The 18,902-nt window shown below is 38.4% G+C and overlaps 1 protein-coding gene across 2 annotated transcripts in view; it reads left to right on the forward strand.

Moving 5' to 3' along the window:
- CLSTN2 (calsyntenin 2) overlaps positions 1–18,473 on the forward strand; it is an 840,356-nt gene extending 821,883 nt beyond the window's left edge. For both annotated transcript variants that reach the window (XM_090056008.1, XM_090056009.1), the window contains 4 exons: positions 307–430; positions 3,445–3,629; positions 4,962–5,137; positions 10,376–18,473. In XM_090056008.1, coding sequence (XP_089912134.1) covers positions 307–430; positions 3,445–3,629; positions 4,962–5,137; positions 10,376–10,466 — 576 coding nt within the window. In that variant the 3' untranslated portion in view covers positions 10,467–18,473. The remainder of the gene's footprint in view (positions 1–306; positions 431–3,444; positions 3,630–4,961; positions 5,138–10,375) is intronic.
- The last annotated feature ends 429 nt before the right edge of the window (positions 18,474–18,902 follow it).

The raw sequence follows: 18,902 nt of genomic DNA on the forward strand, positions 1-18,902 counted from the left end.
TTATGCTATTATAATGACTGAGGCCCTGGTAGGCTTCCAAATTGCTTTAAATTTGTACATATATCAATAAAACATTGTGTTCAATTTTACATATATAGTGGCATTTCATTTTAATCATGGAAAACACAGATTTGGGGGGTTTTAATCAGAGAATTTGAGCTTTTTAAACAGAGAAAACCATTATCCCTACTGATGATCACATCTCCCTGTCAGATAAGGAGCTTCATATTACAATTCCAGACACAAGAAAAAAATCTGTTGAAATTTTGTATCACTTAATAACAACAGACTCTTTTTTTTTTCCAGGTGAATATTCTACACAACTCCAACTCTAATTTCATGGAGCACATAAATCATATGGTAGTACAGCCACAATTTTTGCAATCTATTCACCATCCAGAGGAAAGCATAAACAGTATTCATGGCTCAGGTATTAACTTTATAAAAATCACTCATACAGTACTTATGATTTTTCCTTGTGGGCGTGTCCAGACAAGCGCACACATGCCTCTTGCGGCATCTCAACCCCCTCTGAGATGCTGCAAGAGGCATGTGTAGGAACAAAAAAATGTTCCCCACACTGCAAATTTGCAAGCTGCAGGCACCTGGACGCAGCTTCATGCCAGGGAAGTAGGGGGTTGGCTGGACTCCCTGTTCACTCCCCCTGCTTGCTCTTCCACCTGGGGAGCTGGGGACTGGAGATGAGCAGGAAAACAAGCAGGGGGCTGGAGACCGGGGGTGGGGTGGGGGAGTTTGGGTGCGGGGGCTGTAGCCCTTGCGGGGGCTGGGACCCTGCAGGCAGGGCAGTCCATGTGTTGTGGTAGGGGCTCTGCCCTTTGGGGGACAGAGAACCCACCCTTCCTAAGCAGCCCCATACCCACAGTCTCCCCACACCTACCCACACACTGACTCGCATTCCTCCCACATCCCTCCACACTCACCCCACTTCCTACTCCCCTCCTAAAAAATCCCCCCCATTACACACCCGCCATGGGATAAGGAAATCAAAAGCAAACATTAAAACATATAGATATTTAGGATTTATTTTATTATGATGCTAAAGACACTGGTAGGCTTCCAAGTTGCTTTAACAATGTAAATGTAGCAATAAAATATTGCCCATCTGATCAATCTCTCCCCCCCCCCCCCTTGTTCTAATTGTGGAAGAACATGGATTTGGGGGTATTTTAAAAAGTGAATTTGGGATGCTACTTCAGCAGTCCATTTGGCACAAGGATAGTGTCCCCAGATACTACCGTATTTTTGTGTATAGCCCGCAGGCTATACACGTTTTTACAAACTTGATGGGTGGGTGTGGGCTATTCAAGGGTGTGGGCTATGCAATCTTTAAAACAGCATAGCCTGTCCCCTCCCATTCCCGGCTGCAGGCTCCAGCTCCAGCTCCAGCTCCAGCTTCAGCTTCAGCTCCAGCTCCAGCTCTGGTGGCCGTGCCCAGCAGAGTGCAGCTGGCAGTGGTGGAGAGTGGGGCTCTGCAGGAGCAGGGAGGGGAGGGATGAGGAGCTGTGAGCTGCAAGCCCTACTCCCCACTGCCAGCCGCACTCTGCTGGGCATGACCACCGGAGCTGGAGCTGGAGTCTGCAGCCAGGGATGTGCTTGTGGGCTCTGCAGGGGAGGCGAGGGATGAGGAGATGCAGGCTCCGGCTCCAGCTCCAGCTCTGGTGGCCATGCCCAGCAGAGTGTGGCTGGTGGCAGTAGCTCCTCATCCTTTCCTCTCCTACAGAACCTGCAAGCCCAGCAGAGCCCGCACTTGCGGCCATGTCTTGGGGTGCAGGGAATGCATGGGTGAGGGGAATACATGGAGTATTTTACGAAAACACAATTTTCCGCAGGTTATACATGGGTGCAGGTTATATATGGGTGTGGGCTATATGCGCGAAGATACGGTAATTGCCCGGGCCCCAGAAGCTACTGAGGGCAAGTAGCCCTGAGCTGCTGGTCAGGGCAGGTTTTTATACTACTGGGGCCAGCACAGGTACTGGCCCTGGACTCTAGCTCCCCCTGGCTGCAGATCCAGGAGGAGCCAGGCAGGGTTATTTTGCCCCAAGCGGCACAATTTGGTTCACCACAAAGTGCATATCCAGCCACATGCACAGAGGCAAAAAGCCCTGCCTCAATTTTGCACTGCTTCTATTTGAGCTGCTGCAAGTGCACATGCTGTGTCTTTTGTGATTCAGTATACTAAACAAATGAAACTACAGGGGCTCAACTATACCCTATAAAAAAGTCAAAGCACTTCTTAAGCCTAGTGGCTCACTTTCTGTAGCCACTGGCACAACTAAGAGTGATGTCATTGACATCACATTTGGATCCTTATGACTTCCCAGCCTGAATGTCTAGGCTCTCATGAATGACCAGCTTGGTCCACTGCGGAGAACATTTACTGCAAACCCAGAACAAGGCTCAGATTTATATTTCTGGCAATGCCTTCACTGGTCTACTACCCTATCTTTTGCCTGTGAACAATCCCACAGAAATCACTGCATTTTAATATTTGTTAATATTGTTACTTTTTGAAAAAATTGACTGCTGTTAGAAATTTCAAGACAACAATTCTTTTTTTTTTAACTGAGACCACTAGGCAGAATTTTCATAGTTTCTAGGGTCGGAAGGGACCTGAGCAGATCATCTAGTCCGACCCCCTGCCATGGCAGGAAAGAGTACTGGGGTCAAACGACCCCAGCAAGGTGCACATCCAGCCTCCTCTTAAAGATCCCCAGGGTAGGAGCCAGCACCACTTCTCTTAGAAGTTGGTACCAGATCATAGCCGCCCTGACTGTGAAGTAGCGCCTCCTGATATCTAACCTAAACCTACCCTCTGCCAGCTTGTGACCGTTATTCCTGGTCACTCCTGGCAGTCCTCGGGGGAACAGGGACTCCCCCAACGCCTACTGGTCCCCTATGACTAGTTTGTAACAGGGCACTAGATCCCCCCTCAGCCTTCTCTTGTGGAGGCTGAGCAGGTTCAGGTCCTGTAGCCTCTCCTCATAGGGCCTGCCCTGCTGCCCCCTGATCATGCGAGTGGCCCTCCTCTGGGACCCTCTCCATGTTGTTCACATCCCTCTTGAAGTGCAGCACCCAGTTTTTTGAAAACTGTCAAATTATGTAATTATAGATATCAATTTTTCGCACAAAGGAAGTCAGTTCTCTAAATGGGTTCTTAACAGAAAGGGATAATATGGAAAAACAACATTTGAACTTCCTTTTATCAAAGGCCCTCTGTTCTGAAATTGATTTGTTCTGCCTTAGTCTTATCATTTGTCACCTCTGAAATGCAACTATGGGAAATTAGCAGTAAGATGGATAGAATTTCAGCATAAAGAAATAACAGAGGAGGGGAAAAATCAAAGTTGGTGGAAAGTTAGTGTTGTATAGGAAAATCTCTTGCATAAAAATGACTTTTGTCTTTTTGAATTTTCATTTCAGTTGTTCCAGGTGTAGCTACCGTAGTTATAATAGTCTGTGTTAGTATATTAGTCTTCATCATAGCCTTGGGTGTCTACAGAATTCAGACAGCTCATCAGCACAGTTCTACAGAAAATGAAGGAAACAAAGAAAATGAAATGGATTGGGATGATTCTGCTTTGACTATTACTGTCAACCCCATGGAGGTACATAAGAAAACTGAAAAGCTGTAGCACTTCCTAAAGCTAGCATTTTGGCTTGTAGCTTGTTTAGTTTTTGTGCTTTGAAGTGCTTGAAAGATAATATCTACCGTATTTAGTTGATTTTAAGATGAGTCTAAGTGGGGAGCAAAGGCTGTGTGAGGGAGCAGAGAGCAGAGGCTGGGAGGAATGGCGGGGGGAGGGCAAGGCTGTTGTGGAGGGGAAGCAGAGGGCAGACACAAGCAGGCGACAAGATGCACCACCTGCCCCCTTAATGCCTACCCTTCTGTAGAGGTGGAAGGGATGAATTAAAAATGACTCCCCAGTAATTAGATTCTATACATGGAAAGTTATAACAAATGTATATATTTTACATTTATAGAATATAATTATTGGAATATCATCTTTAGTACAGGGTTGTCTTAGATTTGAGTATATATAATATTTAGACTGATATTTTACGTGATTGCTCTTCAGTGTGGATATTGCCTCTTTGTGCAGGTGAAGCACCTAATACACTGGAATCCCATTGCCAGTTGGGATCCCTAGGCACCACTGTAACACTAATAGCAAGTATGATTATTAGGCTCCTGTTTATCATTGTAATGATTAGTACTAGAAAGGATGACAAAGGGGATTATCTACCAGGTGGTGAAGAATTGCGTAATGAAAGATTAGGAGCACTGCCCTGTCTATTACTGCATATTGTAGACATTTAAAATGTAAAGCAACAGCACATAGCCAATCTGTCCATTTTAAAAGTATGATAATAATAACCAATTGAGAAATTAATTACAATTGTGATAAAAATGATCAGTGGACTGAAAAAAACTGACTATTAAGGAAAGATTAAAGCAGCTAAATGTAGGTAGCTCAGTTAAATTATAACAATTATTTACTAATATCTCATTTGTGTTACAGCAACTTAAACCTTTAGAATGTATTGTCCACTTAATTGTCTCATTTGCTGCCTGGTAAACATGGAATAGTGGAAATCGTGTTTTGCCATAGTAATCTGCATGGGTGTTACAGTGAGAGAGAGTAAAAAAGGCCTTTCACAGCATATGATGAAGTGAACCTCAGCTCATGAAAGCTTTTGTGTGTGTTTAAGTAACTACAACCAACAGATAGAGTTGCTCCTTATAGGCTAACCAAAGTCTGTGTGTGCATGTCTGTACACACACACACACGCGCACACACTTTAGTTAGTCTGTAAGGTGCAAATCTACCCTGTCTGTTACAGTAGGTGTCAATCTAGTAGCTCAGTAGCTTCATATTCCCTTAAGTTACTGAGCAGGCATCTTTCCTTCCTTTTTTTGTTTTGCTAATACAATATAGAAATATGAACAGCCTCACCAAGCAGAAGAGGAGACTGAGGAAGAGGAGGAAGAGGTAGAAGATGAAGAGGAAGATACAACCAGTGCTGAATCAGATGAAAGTGATGAGGAGGAAGAGGTGGAGGACGAAGAAGAAGAAGAAATTGGAAATAAGGGAAACAAACAAAATGCCACCAGGCAAGAGCAGTTGGAGTGGGATGATTCAACACTCCCTTATTAGAGGCCTCCAATCCCGTTGCTCCTTTTGTAAACACCAATACAATGTATTCCTGAGTAAAGTTAGTGTGAGTCTATGAATTAACTGACAGGATTTGAACTACTTATTGCCAAAAATTGGCATACTTGTTTTCCCTATCTGATATGGATTTATCATCAATTGATATTGATAGAATTGCTTTATTCCCTCATTTGTGGGTGACTGGTGAAACATACGGTACAAACTTAAATCTTGTCAACTATAACATAACTAAACTGAAGTTTGATCTATTAGTGTACTTTCTAAATTTTCTGTTTCAAATGGGAATACAACAGAAGTCCTGTCACTCAATGCATAGAGGTTTTGCCTTTGCTATTTTTTTCGTATAGAAGAGATTTCAGCTTGTTATGGCGAATTACATCTTAATTCTCAATTAGCACTATTGTCCCTTGGCTTCACTGTATTGTATTTCTAAGGAAAAATAATCCACCTCCAGATAAGGGCAGAGGTTTAGGTGACAGGCTGAATTCCATTTGCTATCTTTTCTTTTTTGGCCTTCTTGGATATTAATTGTCTATACCTGTATAGTGATGAATAATACCTTTCTCTGTAATGCTGCCAACACTTGAAGATAGAATCTTTATCCAGTTTTCTTATGGAAATTCAACTAATATATAAAAACCCTATAAAATGATTCTTTTCTCCCCCTTTGGCAACTTTCAAAGGCCCTCTGTCCAAAGGTTAAATCATTTTATCTTGTGTGAAATGTAAATTCTACTGGAATTTGATCTCATAGAGCTGATTAGTAGCCACGGATTCACTACTTTGCAGCAAGTCAATGTTTTGTAATCTGCACTAAAACATTATCTTTCTTTTACATTATCTGTGTATCTTGCTGCAATAACAGAACATCTCTGAGCCTCTTTATATTGCATGTGTGTTTTGTTGAGACTTGGACAAGTGCATGAAACTGAAATATAGGCCCTGGACAGACTAGCACATACCTGAAATAATTTACATCAGTTCTGTACACTGATATAAATTACGTCAGGATTAGGAATGGACAGATAACCAGCTGTCCTTGGATAGTTCAATATAGTAGTAGGCTATTATAATGTCTTACCACTACTTGGCAGGAGACCAAATAACCTATTCATGTTAGCAAGGGATGTGATCAGACATGTATACCAATGTAATTTACCAGTAGTTTTATCCTTGATTATTTCAAGGATATTTCTCCTTTGGAAGGTAACCCCAGTTTAGGGGGATGTAGGAAGACTGTGTTATCCTTCAGTTCCTTTTTACACTGGAATAATGACAATAATGTTAGTGTAAACATATCCCCTGTCAAGGCACATAGTCTTGAGATTTTTTTTTTGTCTATCTAAATAATACCAGATTAAGCTAATAGTAGTTATTAGGGGTGTGCGAAGTGGACCCTATTTGATTCAGGTTCAGTCCAAATCAGGGACAATGATTCCGTTAGTTGATTTGGATCACTGTCCCTGATTTGATGTGCCAAATCTGAATCTGAAGATTTAATTCTGATTCAGAGAATCATTGATTTGGACATAGACACAGCTTTAAATGTTTTTTCTATATACCTCGAGTTACCAGCATGGCTTGTGAATGCTGTGATGTTGGGGTACGTGGGGCATTGTATAGGAGTGTGGGGAGGGCCTCCACATGCTTGGTGGTGAACCCAGAAGTGGAGCAGAAGTGCCCCAGCATCGCAGCATTCATAAGCCCCTGCTACTCTGAGGTATGTAGGAAAAACATTTAAAGCTGTGTCTATGTCTAAATCTCTGAATCTTTCCAAATCTCTCCAGTTAGATTCGGAGAAATTAAAGGGTTCACTGATTCAGTTTGGGTTCAGAGATTTGGCCACCAAATCAGGCCAAACCTGTGCTGAATGAAATCAGGAACCGAAGCTTTGCACAGCCCTAGTAGTTATGACTAGCCAAATGGTGGCATGGGGGCAAACTGATATAATAGAAAACTTTCAGCTTTCTTTTGTCCATTTCACTCCTATTTTCTTCTTCCTGAAGCCTTTACTTTTAACAAAGGGATTTTATAAAATAGAAATGAAACAAGTAAAAATAAAACCCATATAGAACCAAAAGAAGTGAAAGAACAATAAGAGCCTAAGAAGGTGATTTAATTTATTGTTAGAGTACAGAGTATCTTGTCCTAAACACTCTTTAGAAAAAAGTACGTAAGATGTATTGGTGAGTCTTATGGTTTGCATCTTGCCAAGATCCCTAAAATCCTTTGTATTAGAATACATGAATGCCAAATGATGCAGCACTTGCTAGAGTAACTGTTCTACTGGACATCAGACAAAACAACTGACATGAGAATTGTTGCTGCCTTGTGGTGTTCCACCCTTGTTTCCAACATTTATATATATATATCTAAAACATAATATTAATATCTAAAATATGATATGTTATTATATATATATAATTTTCTTCAGATTTTGATTGTTGTGTTTTGAGTTTGGTTTTGTAACTTGCTGTTTAGAGTGATCCCTTTCCTTTGTGCTCCAGAAAAAGTTTGGTAGTGAGTAGTCTGTATTACACAGGCCACATCTACACAAGCTGCTGGCTGCATAGTAGCTCATTCAGGGATGCTACTGCATGGTAAGTCTGGTTACTGCACAGTCATTTAGTGTGCAAATACTAAATGACTGTGCAGTAATAACTGTGCAGTCAGCATCTCATGTAGATGTGGCCACAACTTAATAATGAGTGTAACAAATGACAAGAACATGTATGCAAATCTGTCTGCTGGGATGCCCCTTCCTCCATGTGTAGCTGAGCCTGCGAAAGAGTAACCCTTTTCTCTCAGGGCTTATCTGAGCAACTTTCAGTGTTCTCAACCCCCATATTTTGTCTGTTTCTCAAAGCCCAGCTCCCATGGTTTTCAATAATGAGAATCGAAGGTAGTCAACTTTCTACCATATGGTTTTAGAAGAAGATGCTAGTGTCGTTCAATTGATTGATAAACATTAATGACTTAGGAAGTAAATTAAAATTCTATCAATTTGTTTTTCAATGGTGAACCACCCCATTTAATCTCTCACCTACACACATAGGAGGAGGAGGAGGAGCTCCGCCTTAGGAGCTTTACTTGTGTGGTGACCATTTATCTTAGTAAAACTTCTCATATGAGTAGTTAAATACATGTCTGCAGAATAAAGACTGCAGTGGTAAAAGTTACTTGAGGGCTTAAATATTGCAAGCTCATGCCTGGGTTGTCTTTTCTTAGACTCGTAACTAATCAAAAGCCTACTTTGGACCACACACTGTTTGTAATTATAGACTCTGTATCACAACTAGTTATTAAGAGATATATTTTGCACATTTTCCTCCAGTGTAAGATGAAAGAAAATCTAGTGAAAAAGCATAATCCTTTTTTCCCCCATTAGTAGTATAAAGTAGGCCCTTAATTTGTGGTTATTTTCAGCACATATCTAAGCAAGTCTTTCTCTGCAGACAGAAAGTAAAAATCAGAGATTTAAAAACCCATTAAAAAAATAAAACTGGATTGAACATTTAAATCTTAATCCCTTTTCACATATATGTCTCTCTCTACCAGGAAATGTTCCCTTTTTCTTTTTTGTTCTTGTGTGTGTTCTTGTAGTGTTTGAAAACAGCAACTTACTCCCAGGCTTATTAATAGTATTTTAGTATTAAAGTATTATTTTTAACTTATTCACAGCTTGATAGGTGTATTTGAACACAGTGATTAAATATTTATATTTTTGTTACTGGAAGCAAATCTGTTCAGGTTGTGCTGGTACATTACAAAAGGAGCAAATATAAGTAATTTTTTATTCTGTACTGTAAATATGTCTAATTTAAGGAATATTTCCTCCTTCATTATTTCTGTTTTTGTCATCGTTATGATTATTTTATGGTTGCTCATCTCAGTAGGTTATGCAGTGTTTTCCATCCATTTGATCAAAAGCGTTGTTTTTTATGAAATGTCAATGAGGATTGGCTGTTTCTATACAGAAACAAAAAGGCTTATGGTATTCTTTAGTAATGGCAACAATCTAGAATTGGTTAAAAATACCAGAGGTTTTTGCAGGAATTTTCTTAAATTTCCCATGAAAATATTTAGTTTTTCAATGAAAAACCAAAAAATGAAAAAAAGTTTTCAAAATCAGTTTCAATAAAAAGATGAGTTTTCTAAAATCAAAGCCAGATTATTTTTTTATAAAAACAGAAGATGTTTACCAAAATTAGATCACTTTTACAACTCATTTTTTAGCTTTCGTTTTCCAATTTTTTGTTTCTTTAAAATGGAAAAATATATTTTTGTCCAATTTTTTGTGTTCATGAAAAAATGTTTATCTGACAATATTGTAACCAGCTCTAGAACAGACTGCAAGTCTATTGGCTGCTTACTGAAAATGCTATATAATCATTTTTAATAAGGGCCCTCTAGGTTTCTCTTCCTTAAAATTCTAAGTATGCTTCTGCAGATCAAGTTTATCCTTTGGTCATGTGGCTGGTGTTAATATTGTTTGTCATATGAGATAATAAAATGTGCAAGTGCTTTCCAACCACTCCATCTCTAATTAAGAGACATTATACGTGTAGACTTTGTTCTTGAGAAGCTGTATCATGCCAGCCACTCTACTCTGTACCTGTTAGTGGAGTTCGCTACCAGATGAGGAACAGTGCACATTGCAGCCTTGTAAAAGGGCAGTACAGTTATCTGTACTCTTCTGAGCAATTTGGCTTTCTGAGGCGTAATGCTTCCTTTTATTCCTGAGTCAGGGCTGGGCCAGCCAGGCAGAAAAACGTCCTTATTTTGGAGTAGCAAGTTTCAAAATGGACCCAGTTTTGTAATCCATCCTCACCTACCTCGTCCACTGCTACTGTTAAATAAAATGAGGAATCTGCCTTCTTAAGGACTTCAGGATTGGGCCTAGTAATGATACAAAAATAGCAAAAGAGAGACCTCCTTATGACACTTAGATTCTGCAGTTTCTAAGACATTACAATACATTAAGATAAATAAAATAGATTTTATACATTTTAAATCTTGAAAATCAGAGGTGGGCACAAGGCTGGAAAAAGCTGCAAAACCTAGAATTGCAAATTCAGTCCAGTGGTGCAATGTGTTATCTGAACTAATATCACTGTTTAATTTGTTTTTTGTGATCATGAGCTCAGATTTCTTTTTCACTTCCACCCCTATCACAGGTATTATATCTCTACAAGTGATTCTAAAGGCACGAGGCTGTTGAAATCAATATCAAGATATACTGCACCGACTGACACCAGTTCAAGTTAGAAATAGACTGCTAGGGTTTGTTAAATCTTACTATTCTCTAAAATGGGATGGTGATATTGTTTTGGAATAATCATTAATTCAAACAGATAATGGTATCTGGGTTGTATACAATATACTACAGAAATTAAGAACATGTATGAAACATTTGATTGTCTGGAGATAGAAGAAATATAGCTTGTTCAGGTCTTTGTAATCACTAGGAACACCATCCTTTCTCTGACAGTGCATAGATGCTGATTAGATTAAGTAAATCTCTGCCAGTTGTTATATGTTTATTGAAAATGACAATATAAAACTTGTAGCATAATTTAATTTTCATGTAACCTATTTCCAGTAATGTAGCTTGAGGGAAAGGAATCAAGTGCTGAAAATCTTGATGTCTAACACATGATTAATATCCTAATTTCTTTCACTATATTTGCTTCACATTTATGGAGTATATTTTTCCTGTAATGTTTTGTACACTATTTCTCCATTCCCTCTCAAGAACAAAGCCAGTCAGGTGGTAGCAATAGCTAGGGAGCTGTTCTACAGGAAAGACAGGTGTCTTAATACTTAGACTAATACTTTAAATGCAGCTGGACATTCATTCCCTATCTGATAGGTGACATTTTGGTGTTTGTTAACACATTAGTTTTGTGGGTGAAGTTATGTGGTAATTGGATTTTTGCAACTGTCAGCCCAATGAGTAAACACAGTGATTCAAGTAAGATTTAGTGATTTTTATATACAAAAAATTCTCTTTCTGTTACTCCTGGTAGTTCATGGACATGCACTTGGAAACACACATCAAGCTGGTTCATTTGTTTAGTTCTGTATCCTAAGGAGATTCAGGCTGATGACAAACATAAGATTGATGCACCCTTGGTTGTAAATTCTCAACCATCTGTGTGAAGGAGGTTGCTTACTCTCTGTTAACTGCAGGGCAAATTAGGAGAGGAGCAAGAAATAATTGATGTTGTAAGAGTGGGAGCCTTTAAAAATACTACAAAATGTATCGTATTTCTTTGTGAATTTTAAATGTCTATCCCATTACTATCCCATTACAGCTCTATGTTATTTTAATGTAACATACCTAACGCTTTTACCAATATCAACAATCTCACTTTTCCCAAAACTATGTAACAGCCTAACATTCATGCCTTTCTCAGCTAAGGCATAGGGCAGGTAAAATAACTTACACTAAGCCCTTAGTGACAGCAGATTTTGGCTTTGCTCGTCTCACTGGGTATGAATTGTAGGGGAAGCAGTCTTTCACAGAGAACCAGCTCCCTTCTAGCCCTCAGCTTGACAGCAGAATTGCCCCCACTAACCTTGGCTGTACTACCTGTGTCTAAATGACAGTGAACTTTGCTAGCCAGGATCCCCATTTTGAATCTACATTGAAAAAACAAATAGGAAGCCAATGGGGGTCTGTGGAAATTATTTCTACATGGTCTGAGAGGGTAAAAGTGTAATGCCAGCCAGGGATTCCCTTATAAGGCAGAGTAGTGTTGTGACCATTGCTCTAGATTATTCTAATATTTTTAATAAAGGAAATAGAAGCCCATTATAAAGGCATTAGTTGAGAGTACTTTGACTGATTTAGCCTTCCTTTTTAGACAATATTAGCTGGAAAAATGGCCCTCTTTTCTCTGGGTAAACAAGGCAAAAAAGACTATCCACCAGTGTCTGAGAGTTAATCACCAAATTTAAAGCAAATTAAAATAAATATTGGGTAAGCCACGTCAAACCTAAGAAATATCTTTGCTAAAAAAAGACTGCATTGTTTTAAAACATCCTTGTTCATTTCACAAAGGCTTGAGTATCATTAAGGGCAAAAAGTATCACAAGAAATACTAACAGAAAAGATACCATATTTGAAGGTCCAGTGATGTAAAGGGGATTCTACACATTTGTCAGCATTCCCTGGGGTTCTGTGAATTCATAATGCCACTCATGGTGACTAAAGGGATGGTTTGTCCTTGGATCTGATCCAGTATCTCCTGAAAAAAAAATTCTTGATTTTAGTAGGTGTTGGAATAGTCCCAGTGAGAGCTTAGTTATTACCTTTGTTTCCTCGTCTGACAAACAGGGACAAGAATAGTGACGTCCACCTTAGGGAACTCTGTTAATGAAGATAATGAATGAAGTCTTTGCCCCAAAGTGTGTACAATCAAGACACAGGACTATTGTTTTATTAACTGTTGCTTATGGGGAAATATAACTGTTTTGAAAAAAATGTTCTCTGAGGAGTAACCAAAACCCTGACAGATTCAACATAGCCAGACTTCGGTAGTCAGTGTACATGCAGAAAAGAATTAAGAAAAAAACTTCAATACCCTAACTTCCATTTGCCCTCAGTAGAGATAAGGAGTCCATTTACCACATAGTGCTGGAATGTGTGTGCTAGTCAAAAGGGAAGGGAACAGAAGAGCAATTTTGCAATTCAGTATGTTCTGTGATTAAAGAAAGACAATGGGTTTTGCTAGGCAAGATGCACACAAATTCTGCCAAAGACAAGGAAAAACATTTTAAAGAATCAAGCCCTTAGGCTCCTCTCTTGTCCATTTTAATCGGATTTTCTGCAAATGATATTTAACAAGATGAAATGCACTTCAAAAATACTAATGAATAGAAAAAGAACCTTGACAATGCTAAAAGCTCATATTGATCCTGTAAGGAAAAATGAGAGCATCATATAAAAGGATTTTTTGTTGCTGCCTTAAAAGGTTGAGATGAGGTTTTTTTTGTTTTTCTTTCTCTTTTTTTGTGGCAAGTAATGATCACTCTGTGTCCCTTCATATTTAGCCACTTATGAAACTACAGTCCTGAGTAAAGTGTGCTATTCCCAGGGGATCCAAGGCATGATTTTCTTGGCTCTGTACTCACTTCAGTCATTTCTAGCAATGCAAAATGTATGTAAACTAGTATAGTTATGCTTTGATAGAATCCAGTCTTTCTCACTTTGCATTGGTATAAATGGCCCTCCAAGAGAATGGAAGCTGCCAATTCCTCCTGGGAAAATGAAGTATACCTGGCTTGTTTTTCCCTATGCATCCATTATCTCCTTTAGACATGACAGGCTATCAACCTCTGGCTGTAGTTATTCCTTGCTCCAATCTCTAGTATATCCTATAGTATAGGATACTCAAGACCATATAACATTACAGCTTACATAGGACACCAATTCAAGACTTTGCTACTCTAATAGGATGAAGGATCCTTGTGTTGCCCTCTCTGTTTCTTAACAGAGGCCTCATAAAAAATCCTGATAGCAGGTAGGATTTTCAAAGAAACTTAACTTTTTCAGAGTTGGATACCTCCCCATTTTATGTCTCTTTGAAAATCTAGCCTTTAGTAGAAATTTTGTTGAGTTTTTCATGATTTGATTCTATTTTAATCTTGTTGACGTAATTCTGGTCTCAGTTCCCTCAAGCTATTAACAATCAGCTCAGTTGAACAAAGGTTATTAAGATCACTGTGATTATGTTTATCAATAGAGTGAAGTCTCCAATTTGCAGCAAAAATGGTTACGTTATTTGCACTAGGGTGCAAAGACTCTGCAGTACTGGGAAAGATTAATATTGATATTTTGGCTACGCAACCTTTGTTGGAAGATGGAAAGAGAATAGATTAATATGAGTTGGGCAGTGGGGAAATGGGATGAATAGTTAGGTAACGGCAAGAGGTAAGGTAAAGCAAAATAATAGTAATGAATGCTGGATAGAAATTCAGAGGGTTAATTTTTCATGCTGCTAACACGATGAGAAAAACTGAGGTTTCACTCAAAGTCACAGCGTATCACTGAGTTAGAAAAGGGAACAAACCTAGTTACTTCTGGACTAACAGGTATCTGCAATTAGCAATTTTAGAAAGGAAGCTGAATGTTAAAATTAAAGATGTTCTGAGATGACAATATGTATTTCTGCTTAATATTTAATCTTTTACAGCTTGGAGGTAGTTGTTGTGGTAATGAAATAAAATTGTGAGTGATTTAGCTTGGGTTGCTGCTGCCGGTGGCTGAGTTGGTACATTAGTTATAGCATCTGCAGCAGAGACAGGAAGGCAAAAGAACCATGACAAATGTTTATGCACTGTTCCTGTCTTATGTAGGGAATGTTTTATAGGCAGGGTAGGTCTGCACTGATTTGTATGAATACAAATTCTGTAGGTATTCACACAATGTAATAACAGAGTCACTGGGTATTTTAATTTGAGGGAAGATGCAAAGACATTTCAGCATTTAGAACTGTGTTAAGACATTTCAAAGCTATGCAAACCAAATTCATTTGATAACTAAAGAATAAGGTATGCTTGATAAAGATTGCATTTATTACTACAGATTTCTTAACTGCTATATGAAACAGGTTTTAGGTTGTTGCAAAAGTCCAGATGTTCAAGTTTCCTCTAATTTTTTGGGTGCTGCAATTTTGAAAATGCTCCAGAGGTGGTACAGTTTCAGGTATGTTGATCACACACAAATCCAGTAGAAGGTGGAAGTTGAAGATATTTTGTTTCACAAAAATATCTCAAGCTAAGCATAAAAAATGAATGGAGCTTTGAAAAAAAGTTTTAAATACACAGGCTGTATTATATGTACTGCACCACCAGAATCCGAGTAAATATCCGTTAGTGGTTAATTGGCAGTACTACAGTTCAGAAGGTAAGAACAGTGATGATAAAAGGCATGGGTCAGAAGTCATTCATTGCTTTTGAGAGTAAAAAAGACACTGAAGTCAAGTGATTTTTGATAATATGTGTTTCCCAGCTATGAGACACCAAATTGTAAGAGAATGAATTACCAAAATGTTTAAATATTGTTCTTAGAACATATATTATCTCATCAAATCCTAATAATAGAAATTAAAGAATGGTAAAAAATTAGTTCAGCTAGTCTATCACACTAACTCTTTAGGATTCCTTATAATATATTTTCTTGTGCTTCCCCTCCCCACGGCCTGCTCCCAGTCTAGTTAAGTGTTTCTAAGCCTGGGGCTTCCACTGCTTCCCTTGGGTGACTATTCCAGAGTCTAATAGAATTTGTCATTAGAAGACTTTTTCCTGAAATTCAGTTTAAATGTTCCTTTTCTTAATTTCATCTCATTTCTCCTAGTTAAAGTATTACACACTTTTTCACTAAGCTAAATAATTCCTCTTCCTAGCTATGCCCTTTGAATATTTGTAGACCGTTATTCAATTATACCCATTTGTCATTTATTAGACGAGCCATACTTAGTTCCTATATCCTCGGCCCCTACATCATCCTCTCTAAACCCTAGATCGTTTGTGTTGTTGTCTTCATGAAGTTCTCTCTTCCCCACAACCTACAAGAAGTAGTATTTCCCTTTATTAGTCATGGTCAATTCACTCTCTCAAAGTGCTATGTGCTATTGTGTAGGATCTCAAAGATGAAACAAATACGAAATCTATAATGGAGCTAATTTAAGCTATCTTGGTAGTATCCTACAGATACCACATGCCACCACATGTATGTCCAAATATAAACATGACAGTGTCCCTCTTCATATCAGTTGGTTTTTAACACTGGAGTTCAAGCGGCCAGGACATTAAGTAACTGTAGTATTTCATTACTTAAATGAAGTTGATACTCTTAATATAAAAGAGACACTTCTTGTGTGCATAAATATCTTATTAAGTTCCTAAAATTATAAAAAGAATGAAAGAATACCCCTCCTCTTTGAACAATACTGTCAAAAGTCATCATTAGTGTCACATGGTTATTATTAAGAGTTGCTAGTACATTTAGCTATTTCTGTGATCTGATTGGCTAAATGTGCTTGACCACATAGATAATTACTTGAGATCTCTGATTTTGCATACTCTAGTAAAATGGAACTGTGTCAGTCGCTCAGGGCATGTCCAGACAAGCTCACGTTTGCTTCCCTGGGGACAAGTAGCAGCAGCACACCTTGTTACAAGGGTATCCAGGAGTAAAAAAAAAAAACATGGAAAAAAAAAGCAGCACACACATGGGCAGCACACCCTTTCAGAGTGGTGATCACCAGACTGTGAGGTAAGTAGCATTGCAAATGTGTTTGCGGTGCCACATACCATGTGACCACACTTGTCTGGATGCACCCTCAGAGTTCTGGGGTTCTGTAACTGGCCCATATTTCTGTGCTGCAGTTACCTGCATGCTGATTGGCAAGATGATTTTGTACCAAAATGTGGTTATTTTTCAAACATACAGCATGCAAATTCCTGTTCTCTGACTTGGAATCATCATTTGGCAGGTTACACCAGGGAGCTCCTCTTTGTTACACAGGTGCATAGTGGAGGCAGCAAGGCAAAAGAAAACTCCCCTGCTGGCTCAATATTGTATGGCCCACTTAAGAGCAAGGCTTAGGAACTGTAGTGCCTGTGCTCAGACAGAATAGGAATTCCTGTATCCCCACTTCCAAGCATGTTTTGAAAAGCTGGAACTATTACTCCGGTAGCTGGCAGCTACCTATGAAGGCATGTACCAGTATGTACCTGGGAGCTCCAATTGCTGTTGTGAAGGGCCCAGTGAAGCAGAGGACTTCTGATGTTTATGAGGTTACTGTACATTTGCTCCCTTCCCAGGACATGTATGTGTGGAACAGGCATGATCTAAACATGCATGGTTGCCTTGCTGGAAAGCTATAACCCTCAACTGGATACTGCATGTCTCATGCTATTACTTGCTACTGCTAGGTCATGTAGCCAAAAAAATTGCCATCCCTAGAGCTAGCCAGAAAACAGCAACAAATCATAAGAAGAAATTCACAGGAATATATCAGTTTCCTATTTCAACACCTAAACTTGTCCTGAAACAACCTCCCTCTCCCCCGCAACCACAAATGCAGTTTAATAGATTTTAAAGGATTATGTTTATTAGGTATAAGGGAGCTTAAACGTTCTGTGGTAATGTAAAGAGGTAAAAAAGAGCAAGATGGTAAGAAAGCAAGAAGTATGGGCTGCAGAGGTAGATCAAATATCAGAAATTCAGGCATCAGTGTTAATTGGATCAATTTTCTCTTCTGAAACAAATCCTCCTGCAGCCAATCACAGTGTAAGGCTTTGCACAACTGAAAAATAACCATACAGTTTTGGGTATAACATCCTTTTGCTTTAATTGGCTGGAGCAGTTCAATTTTATCGAATTTCATAGTAACTTGATAGTAAAATGATGCTTTATTTTGGTGCATATTCCAACATTATGTAATCTGGCATACTTTTCACATACAAATTTTAATTGACAAAATTTTCTTCCATTTTGTTCTTGCTGATGAGCAATAATTCTAGCTGGTAGCATTATTTTTTTCTTATTTTCAGAGGGTTGCTGAGCGGTAGAGAGTTTATTTTCTGTGTAATCAGGACTGCTTTTGTTGACAATACAAAATATATAAGATGGGATACAAATGAGTCAAATGCATACAAAGGTTGTTGTGAGCTTTTTAATGTCTCAAAGAAACAGTATCTTCAGCCTTGGAGAAATACGAATTATATTAACTATGTTATTGTACATGTGAAACAATCATAGACCATATCTTAAAATGTCTTGTTGCAAGTGCTAAACGCATTTATGGAAGAGTGGATACATACAATTTATGCAGGATGATGAGTTATATGAATATGCAATTAAAAATGAGTATGAACTGAGAATGATTTTTGAGCATTGACTAAAATATGCTTACTGATTTTTTTAAAAAATCTTTTATTTAACAAAATGTACAGTTAAAAAATGACACATGGTAAACTGCATTGAAAATTAACTTTATATGTAGTGGGAATACGTTATTTTTTTCCCCATGACTTTGTGGTATAATGCATAGAAACCAACTCACTTTAAACAATCATTTCTGAATATGAGATTGTTAATATCCTGGCATTTCCCAAATGATTTGTTAAATGCATATTGAAAATAGACCTGTTATTTTAAAACTTGGCCTGTACGTGTATAAAAACAGATTCATTTTTGTGGTCACTATGGCACTTTCTGTGAATTGGCCAATAAATATGATTTTAGAATTTCACATAAAATATATGTTCTGTAGTCTTTATTTCATCAAGTAATTATTTGGAGCATCTCATTGCCCAAGCAGTAGCACTCTTTAGAGAACTACCAACAACTCTGAAGGCAAAGGTGAGAATTTAGATGGTTCTTGTGGAAAGATGGCCTCCAGTGGAAATATTGGCTAGAACACTTCTCTTACATTTAGGGAGGATCAAGATTGATAGGATAGGGATAGAAAGGGCCTCTTGACAGGTAACTGGTTACAGTAGATCTGGCCATATTGTAGTTATTTGAATACTAAAGTCAAAGTGCATGTGTGTTTGCTTTGCCTGATTTGGCAAAGAATTTCTGCACTTGCTTAAAATTAAGTATATTAAATAGTTTGCTAAATTGGCACTTCAGTGGGATTTGAATCATCCATTTAATGCATTGTATATTTTAATTTTTTTCCTATG

The sequence above is a fragment of the Crocodylus siamensis genome, chromosome 6 (assembly GCF_052110815.1).
Source record: "Crocodylus siamensis isolate JL-2025a chromosome 6, ASM5211081v1, whole genome shotgun sequence".
Classification (NCBI taxonomy): Eukaryota; Metazoa; Chordata; order Crocodylia; family Crocodylidae; genus Crocodylus; species Crocodylus siamensis.